Here is a 10289-nt window from a genome sequence, read left to right as displayed (position 1 = left end):
TTTTAAAGTGTGGGAGAGATGAATTCAACCTACTGCGCATTGCATGTTTGTGTGTGCAGGTCTAAAAACAGTCATGAGCAAAATATGGACGCAGTGGCAGAATGGCAGCTGACAGGTACCTGTACGATCCCTTGAGTTTCATTGTATGTGTAGAGAAGAACAAGGAGTGTTTATGTATTATTCTGTGCTTTTAGTGACTGTGTAGATTGTTAAGGACAAATGAAGAAATGATGTAAGATTTTCAAGTAATTCATGTATTGGACTTGCTAGAAGCAAGACATGTTCCTAAATTTTGTGGTTGTTAATCCAATGCTATTGCAAATTTATTTAATCAAGTCTAATCTGAGAGGGATCAGTTGACTTGCAAACTTTCGAATATTTATGTGAGAAATGGTGAATTTGTTCTTTGTGGAAGCTGAAATATACCAAGACTATACTAAAATTATTCTGCAAGTACCCACTTACGTCATGAGTAGAGAGAGAGTGTGTGTTTGTGTGTGTGTGTGTGTGTGTGTGTGTGTGTGTGTGTGTGTGTGTGTGAGAGAGAGAGAGAGAGAGAGAGAGAGAGAGAGAGGGGGGGGGGGGGGGGGGGAGACAGAGAGGGAGAGAGAGAGAAGTAGTTTTTGGAGATCGACGTGGTCAACTATCCAGAGAGGAAGATCATATGTGCATACCAAGTAAGTTAACTGATGTGAGAGCAGTGTGTAGTTGGTAAATCAGCTCCACATTGATTCTTGTCATCTAGAGTGTTAGAAGTTTGTTAGAATCTCAGTTCAGATGATGTTACCTACATTAAAATAAAAAATTAAATCAAGTAAAAAACTGGATTATATAGTAATTACTCTGAAAAATGTCATTTTAACCATTTATTTCCAAATATGAAATACTAAAATGCACAAAGTAGCTTACCCTTTTTTGGTTCCATCCCAATATTATAAAGTTTTATTATGAATCATGCAGCAAAAATTTTACATCCACTGATAATGGTATGTTTCATTAGATGAGAACATAAAAGCTGTGATTTTTCAAAAATTTTACAAATTAAATTTTTATAAAATTCAGAATTCATGATTTAACTGGATTAATTCTGTAGAAGAGTTTTACTATGACCAAAGTGATTCTTTACTAAACAGGCAAAAGCACTCTTTTGAGTATAATTTAAAATTACAAAATATATATACTATAGTTGCAGGAAATTTCTTTTAGAAGATTAATACTTAAGGATTAAAGGAGACAATGCACCAAAAAGCAAAATCATTGAGTTATCAGTAGACACACAAAAGAAAGAAAACTTGCTAATTTGCAGAGTTATCCTTTGACAAGCTAATGTAAAAGACACACACACACACACACACACACACACACACACACACACACACACACACACACACTCAAATTGCTGTGACACTAAATGGTGCTGGCTAGACTAACAATGCTGATGCTATTTTTCAGCAGGTGGACTGACTGCAGTAAGGCTAGTGTTGGGTGGAATGGGTAGAGGAAGACGGAGGTGGGAGGCAGAGAAAGGGACTGGGCCTAGATGAACTCTAATTAATTGTCGAACGTTTTTGCCAGCCACCTGATTCTGCTGTACCAGTTGTAGAATAATCAAAAAGAAGTCTACCCTCAGTATCACAGAAATATCTAGATCTAGCTCTGCCTCTATACTCTGCAAAGCACATAGTACTAGTTATCGGGTTTTCTTCCCATGCCATACACATATGGAGCATGGGAAAAATGATTGTTTAAATGCCTCTACGTATGCTGTAATTAATCTAATCTTCCCTTCATGATCCCTAAGTGAGATATACATAGGGTGTTGTATATTCCTAGAGTCATCATTTAAAGCTGATACTTGAAACTTTGTAAGTAACTTTCCTTGGGATAGTTTACATCTGTCTTCAAGAGTCTGACAGTTTATTTTCTCAGCATCTCTGTGACACTCTCCACAGCTCAGATAAATCTGTGACTATATGTGCTGCCCTTCTCTATATACATTCAGTATTCTCTGTTAGTTGTATCTGCTGTGGATACCACACATTTGAGCAATGTTTTAGAGTGGGGCACACAAGTGAACTGTAATCAATCTCCTTTGTAGTACAATTGCCTATCCCCAATTTTCTATGAATGTACCAAAGTCTACAGCTTGTTTTAGTGGATCATTTCATTTCATGTGCCTACAAAGTGTTATGCTCAGGTACTGATATGAGTTTGCCAATTCCAAATTTGATACGTTATAGTAATATGATATTACTTTTATTTTTCATTTCATAAAGTGCACAACTTTACATTTCTCAACATTTAAAGAAAGTTCCCTTTCTTTGTACCAATTTGAAATCTTATCAAGATCTGATTGAATATTTACACATCAAGATCTGATTGAATATTTACACAGCTTCTTTGAGACAGTACTTCATTGTAGATTACTGCATCACCTGCAAATAGTATGACATTATTATTAACATTCTCCACATGGTCATTGGTATACAACATGAACAGCAATGGTTCTAACACACTTCTCTTGGACACACACCAAGTTATTTCTAGATCTATCAATCGATAATGACATGCTGCAACTTCCCTACCAACAAACCTTCAATCCAGTCACAAAATTGGCTTGATACCCCATAAGAACATACTTTTGACAATAAGTGTGTATATGTTACTGAGTCATATGCCTTTTGGAAGTCAAGAATACTGCATCTATATGGCTGCCTTGATACAAAACATACAGTAAGTTATGTGAGTGTGTGAGCTGGTTTTCATATGATCAAATTTTTCAGAATTCATACTAGTTGGCATGAAGGATATTATTCTGTTTGAGATGCCTCATTATGTTCAAGTTTAGAATATATTCTGAGATTCTACAACAAATCAATGTTGACGTACTGGATGGTAGCTTTGTTGATCATTTCCACTACCCTTCTTGTAAGTGGGTGTGACCTAAACATTCTTCCAACTAATAGGCAGGGTGTTTTATTCAATGGATCTACAACAGATTATTGTTGTAAGAGGGGATGACACAGGCATAAATTTGGCATAGAATCTGACAGGTATTCTATCCCAATAACATTGACATTTATTTCACTCATCTTTTCAGTGGTACAAGAATTAAATTGGGGCAATTCTCCTGGGTCTGCCTTTGTAAAGCAACATTTGTAAATGGAGTTAAGCTTTTCAGCTTGTACTTTGGTGCTCTCAATTTCATTTCCTGTATCATTCTCTGATGACTGGATGTAACTTTGGTGCCACTTACAGCCTTTATATATGACCAGAATTTCTTTGTGTTTTGTAATATGTCATTTGTCAGTATTATCCTACAGTAGTCACTGAAGACTGCATGCATTGTGAAGTACCACCAAAGTTCCTTCAGCCTAGCAAGTATAGACTAGGAAGTCTATACAGTCATTCCAGGATATATGGACAGACAGTCTTGTGAAGTAGTTGTGAACATGTTTTCCAATGACTGTATTGAGCAGCTAGTTTGACAACCCACATGCAATGGAATTGTTTTACACTTTATAGCTACAAAGCCTGACGTTATTGCCAGTATCAGTATAGTGACAAACCTTAGTGATCATGATATAATGGTGACAATGGCTTGATCTGTAACGAGTCACCTGCCTCTAACATTGTGTGAGAGAGAGAGAGGGAGAGAGAGAGAGAGAGAGAGAGAGAGAGAGAGAGAGAGAGAAAGAGAGAGAGAGAGAGAGAAGAGAGATAATCAATACCATGTATACTATTGATCCTTGCATAGGTTAAAATTATCTCAGCTGTTTCACAATGTATACAATGTATTATATTTCAGGCTAAAATGTATAATAAAGAAATTAATGTGTTACAGTTGATATGTAGTAACAATTAAAATTAATCTTCTTTAAAAAAAAAAATGAAGTTACGAAATTTCTGGCTTACTTACAATTCATATTATTAATTACACAATCTAAAGCTAATTATTAAATTTATTTCTAGACTGATTTACAAAATAATGATATATTTTAGTGAAGATTCTTCTCTGGCAAAGAAAGTTTGTATACTTTTTGGAATAATGTGAGTACTCCAGAATGTGAGTATGATGGGCGTGCCTCTGATGGAGGTAGATATTTTCTAAACTTGTCAAAAACAATGTAATTATTGTTTTTTTTTTATTTTTTATGTGGACATTGTAAAGTCAGTGTGATTTAGAAGAAAGGGATAAAATAAAAAGATATTTATAGCAACAGGCAAATCTTCATCAGTTATTTAGTACAACAAGAACACAAAAGATTAAATTGAAATTTCAGCTGCAATAATGTAGCCCTAGATAAGACTTTGAACCATTGACAACAACAACAAGATAATAAAGATAAGTAAAAAGGTTCTTCTTCTGTAATCCTACTCCTCTCAAAGTTTTCAAAATTTGTGCAAAGATTGAGAACTTTAATGGAGATGTGTGGGAGGGAGATGTATGGTGGCGTTGTCCAGGATCTGTTGACTGATAAAGAAATTTTGTCTGTTGCAGAAGAACAAAGGGCAATTACATATAATTTACAGTTTTTAGATACATTCAGAAGCTCCAATTATGCGACAAAAGAAGACCAGAGAACTGTCCAACAAACTAGTATCAACAGTAACAAGAATTTCATATGATATCAACAATCACGGACTGGATGAATTGAAAGAGGACTTGACAACTAAGACGAAGGACACCAGAAAAGATAAGCACTTAAAACTATTTCTGAAATTAATATTTTTTGTGGACTCATGTGATTGCTAGGAAAATGAATAGGGAGGAGGGTAGTGCTAATGAAATGAAAGCTGTAGGACCCAGCCTAGACATGTTTGAACCAAGTGAAAATGTTGACTGCAGTTGATTTTAGTAAAATTAGAGAAAAAGAATACAGACAACAATAGCAAATTTAGTGCAGTTAATGATCAGTTAATAGAAATAAAAACAGACAACAATAGCAAATTTAGTGCAGTTAATGATCAGTTAGCTAAAAAGTTTACTTAATTACAAGGACAATTAAATGAACTGAAAACAATGACAAACTGAACAGGCTACAGTAGCAAATAGACCAACTTAGTAATCAGGTTTCGGAACTAAAATATGCTTTGTTAGATGGATTAAAAAGGGTGAATGAAAAAGTTGAAGTATTAGAAAATAAATTTATTGTTTTGGAAAATGAGTTAGTTGCACAATTTTTGCAACAGGAGAGGAATGTTAATGATGTCAGAGTTCATCAAAAGGTCATAGAGGAAAAAATTTTAAATGTTGACAACAGTATGCTAAATAATGTAAATGTTCTAGATCAAAAAATTTCAGTAGTAATCTGTATTCAAAAAATGGTATTGCGTGGTCCAACATTCCAATCAAAAGTTTTTCATCAGACAATTTACATCCAGTGGATTTTCTACACCACTGTAGAGATAGTTTTGTGTCAGGCATGAGTGATATCCAAAAGATTAAATTTGTTAAAAGATGTTTTGAAGGTTGTGGGTAAATATAAATTTAAGTCAGTGGGAGACATTCCACAGTCCTGTAAAAAGTTTTTTAAATAAATTTTGGTCAGTAGATGAACAAGGGAGAATTAAAAGTGAATTTCTGAATGGTCCAAATTATAGGAATAGGGGTAGTACATTGAAATAGTTCTGTAAGAACCAACCTAAGAAATTAGCACACCTTGACAGGCCATTTGACGAAATGACATTAACTGATGAACTAAAAAGGAGATTACCAGAAAAGTTACAGTGGGATTTAGTAAATGGACCTGACAATTGTCTAGAACAATTTTACAATATGTAGACAGGCTGGATATGGCAGTAGAAAGAAACAAAGAAAGAAACAAGTACTATAATAACTGCAATAATAGAGATCACAATGGTAACAACTACAGAAACAGGGTTAATGGTAATTTCATACAGGGTCAAAATAGTAATAGAGACAGAAAATTTGAACCTCAGCAGAATAGAAATAATGCGGAAAATGATAGGCAAGGAGAAACAACCATAGAGGCAACTATTGGGGAAATAGTGGTCCACCTCAATGAAGGTCCACAGTTTTGAGGTGAGGAGACACAACAAGTACAGAACCCCCCCCCAATTTAAACTTACAATTAGACAATAAATTACAGTATTAATAATGTGGTACAGATATTTGAAGTTGAAAATTTTGGAATAATATGGTTAATTATAATGATGTAGATACTAACCTCAAACCAGAAAGTGAGAGTAATGATAATTTTGATACAGCATGTACTAATGATTTCTTTTCTTGGTCAGAAAACAATGTTATTGATGTATTTAAAAAGGGCAATAACTGTATTTGATCTGAATTAGGTGGTATTTTTGATGTAGATGTGATGAAAGCTGTGAAATAACTGAGGTTGGTAAGTCTGAGACTGGTAGTTTATTGCAAATGAAAGTAGATGAGGTGTGTGACTTTGATGGTGATGAGACTTGTGTTTTTAATCATGTTATTGATGAAGTAGTTTTGGAATAATATGATGATAACGATGATGATGATGATGGTGGTGGTGATGAGTATAAGGTTTTTGTGGAGTTTAAGAATAATGAAGTTTCACAGTTATTTGCAAATACGGGTAAGGTATGTGATATTTGTGATTATGTAAGCAAGAGTCATGGAATAGCAGTCCAGTCAAAACAGTTTTCCTTTAATGTCATGCAGAGTAATGTTCCAAACCGTAACTTAGAGAACAAAAGTGAATTTTTTTTTTTTAATTTCTCTGGGACCATATTGATGATAAAATAAATAAATTTGCATTCTGGAATAAGTTAGCTGTGGTTAGTCAAAATATGTATCCAAATTGGTGGAATGAAGTGAAAGAAGATCTAAGTAGGAAGTGTAATTCTGACAGTAATGTATTTTGTGTTCCTTCTGTAATAAGTTATGTTAATTGTGCTATGGAACCATCCCAGTATGTTCAATCTTTACCTGACAACATGTGTAACCAAAGTAATGCTATGATGCCAGTGAAGTTAATAAAACCCTGCAAAAGCAGTGTAGATGTAGCATTTGATGAAACTGAAAGTGATCTTTTACATGAAGTGTCTAATAAGAGAGATGATAATTCAGATTTTGAATTTCCTTACATTAAGATTGGTCAATGGGAAGGGAACTGTTTTACTGATACAGGTAGTCTGATTTGTGATATATCTGAACAATTTAGAGTCAAAATCCAGTATAGTAAGAATTTTGTGGAAATGCCTGTTGTAGATATAAAGATAAGAGGGGCTACAGGTAAGCAAAGCAAATTGGTAAAATCTCAGGTGCTTTTAACGTTAACATTGAAGTCAAAATCTTTGAATATGGATGGTTAGTGATTCCTAGTCTGGAAGAAAATAAAATTTTTAGCATGGATTGGATAGTGAAAGTTGAGGCTTGTTTTGGATGGAAGGCTAAAGAATTTTTTTTGTTTTGGGACCTAAAAGTAATACTTACGTAAAAACTAATTTCTGTATCTTAAAACTGTGGGAAAAGTTGTAACTATTTGCAAAACATTGTGAACCAAGGTGAGTGCCAGGTGTTTGATGATGATATAGATTTTAATGAGACTGAGGATTAGCATTTTGAAAGTGTAGTGGATTCTAAAGTAATGGAAGCTATGACCCTTAATGATATACAAAAGGAACAACTTAGAAATTTGTTAATGGAGTTTACAAATATGTTTAATGAAAAACCAGGGAGAGTGAAAGGCTATCAGTGCATGCTTTACCTTAAAGATCATCAACCTTTCTTTCTTAAACCATATTATATACAGTTTTCAAAAAGGAAAGATGTAGAGAAAGAAATTCAGAAAATGGAAACATGTGGTGTAATAGAGAGGAGTGCTTACAGCAATCCTTTAGTTGTGGTAAGTAAGAGAAATGGTGCAGTGAGAATTGTTTTGGACTCTAGACATCTTAATACATTTCTTATCAGAGAAAATGCTAATCCTGAGAACATGGATGAGCTGTTATGCAAGTTTTGATTGCGTAAAATACATGAGTAGTTTGGACTTGACCATTGGATTTCACCAGATCCAACTTAAAATTAATTCTAAAAAGTATACAGTGTTTTTGTATGGAGGTAAGTGTTTTCAATATTGTGTGGAGCCATTAAGGCTAAATGTATTTGTAGCTGAATTCATTACAGCTCTGGATTCTGCCTTAAGAAGTGAAGTGAGTTCAAATTAATTGTGTATGTTGATGACATTTTGTTCACAAAAAAGACTTCGGAACAACATTTGAATTTGCTAAGACATGTGTTTTCAAAATTAGAATCAGGAGGCATGACTCTGAAAATAGGTAAGTGTAGATTTGGTGTGGAGGAAGTTAAATTTTTAGGGCATGTTGTATCTGAAAAAGAAATTGCACCTGTTAAAAAGAAACTTGATGCTAATGCTAATTTTCCTCCCCCTCACAACAAGAAACAGCTTAAATCACTTTTGGGTTAATTGGATTTTATAGAAAATTTTGTAGCAGCCAAGCTTTAAATGCTCCATGCTTGTGTGAACTTTTGTAGAAAAAAAACATTTGGGATTGGAATCAGAAGTGTCAGGATGCTTTTGATGAGATCAAATGACAGTTGTGTCAAAGTCAAATATTGTTCAGACCAGATTTGTCTCTTCCTTTTGTATTATGACAGAAAGTAGTGATGATGTATTGGGTGCTCATTTATTTCCAGAGGTTGAAGTTGATGGTGTTATTGAACATATATTTCCTGCATTTGCTAGTAGAGTATTGCAGAAACATGAAAAGCCATACACTATTATTGTGAAAGAACTTTTGGCTGTACATTGGGAAGCAACAAATTTAAAAATTATTTACTAGGCCATAAACTCATCATCTATAATGATCACAAAGCATTACGTTATCTTCAGGTGTGTAAACTGCACCATAACAAAATTACTCAATGGGTCTTGTTTGTACAACAGTTTAATTATGAAATCAGATATATTAAGGGCACAGAAAATGAAGTTGCTGATGCTTTGTGAAGGATATCTTTAGGAAGTGAATCATCAAACAACTTTTGAGACGACAAAAAAAAAGTTTAAAATTATGTACTTGAAAGGCATGAAAGAGGAAAAAGAATGGTTAAGAGCAGAATGGTTAAGAGCATGATGGGTAAGAAAGGAGGAGAAAAGACAGAACAGTATTATAATGTACACAAGGGTATTTTATTCAGGAGACATAAGACTGACTCAGAGGATTGGAGACTATGTTGGCCAGAACAGTGTATTGATACTTTAATTACTTATACACATGAGAGTTCTGGTTATGAGTCAAGAAGAAGATTGCCAGCTGTGACACATGTCAGAGAGTGAGGGTAAATAACCAAACAAGTAGAGGCCAAATGCAAAACATACTGCCTAGTAGTACCCTCGACTGGGATTACTTTGGTCCTTACAAGGTATTTTGGTCCAACACCAAAAAAAAGTTTTAAATTTTTGTGCTCAACAAACAAAACAAGATGTATTTGTATTTTTAGGTTTAAAAAATATTTTATACCCTACTTGAGAGTATTTTAATAGTGGTGGGTAATTTAAAATTTTTACCACTGGCTACACTGGAGGTTTTGTAAGCCTTTGTTCATGGATGAATTCAGTAACAAGATAAAAATAAGGTAAGTAAGGTGTCAAAATATCATCTTTCATAATCCGTTACCAATGTGTGACAACAGTTCTTCCTTATTCTATTTTTTAAAACAGTACATGTTTAACTTTTTGTAAACTTCACCTAAAAACTAGTTTATCAGGGCTACTTTGTACCAGGCCTAACTTGGACTAAAGTAAACCCACCAATTTACAAATACAATTTTTACTTCCAAATTAAAACAAAAATATTTTTACTAACATTGTTGTATACGTTACTGTTGTGTCATATTCTTTCGGTTGTTTTTGTTCCACTTGCTGATTGCAGAATGATGAGAAGCTACAAGAGAAAGCTAGTTTCAATAAAGTACACTGATTGTACTGCTGAGCCTTCTAAGTTTGTTTGAAGGACATACGAAGTGCAGTAAGAACACAACAAAGTATAAGTTAGTATTACAATATACCTAGAAGCACAATAATAAATAAGCTTAAAACCTACGGGTTACGGTTACCGGAAGGCCTACCTGCTGAAAAGTTAGCTACATTTGGATTTCCTATCACTGACCTTGATTTGAGATACCCCATAAAAGACTATCTTGACAAACAGGGGCATGCAATAAAGAGTTTCAAAAACAACTTTCAAGGTCCCGATTGGGCAGTATCATTTATAAAACATCACCCGAGGTTACAGCAAGCAACATTATACAAGTAAGGGAT

At 34.1% G+C, this 10289-nt stretch overlaps 1 protein-coding gene across 1 annotated transcript in view; it reads right to left on the bottom strand.

Annotated features, from left to right (window-relative positions):
• Positions 1-2288: 2288 nt before the first annotated feature.
• LOC126273185 (armadillo repeat-containing protein 5-like) overlaps positions 2289-10289 on the bottom strand; it is a 233335-nt gene continuing 225334 nt past the window's right edge. The window contains exon 12 of the mRNA XM_049976722.1: positions 2289-2435. Coding sequence (XP_049832679.1) covers positions 2432-2435 — 4 coding nt within the window. The 3' untranslated portion in view covers positions 2289-2431. The remainder of the gene's footprint in view (positions 2436-10289) is intronic.

Source organism: Schistocerca gregaria, chromosome 1 (genome assembly GCF_023897955.1).
Source record: "Schistocerca gregaria isolate iqSchGreg1 chromosome 1, iqSchGreg1.2, whole genome shotgun sequence".
In the NCBI taxonomy this organism is placed as follows: Eukaryota; Metazoa; Arthropoda; class Insecta; order Orthoptera; family Acrididae; genus Schistocerca; species Schistocerca gregaria.
This window is presented reverse-complemented; position numbering and strand designations above follow the sequence as displayed.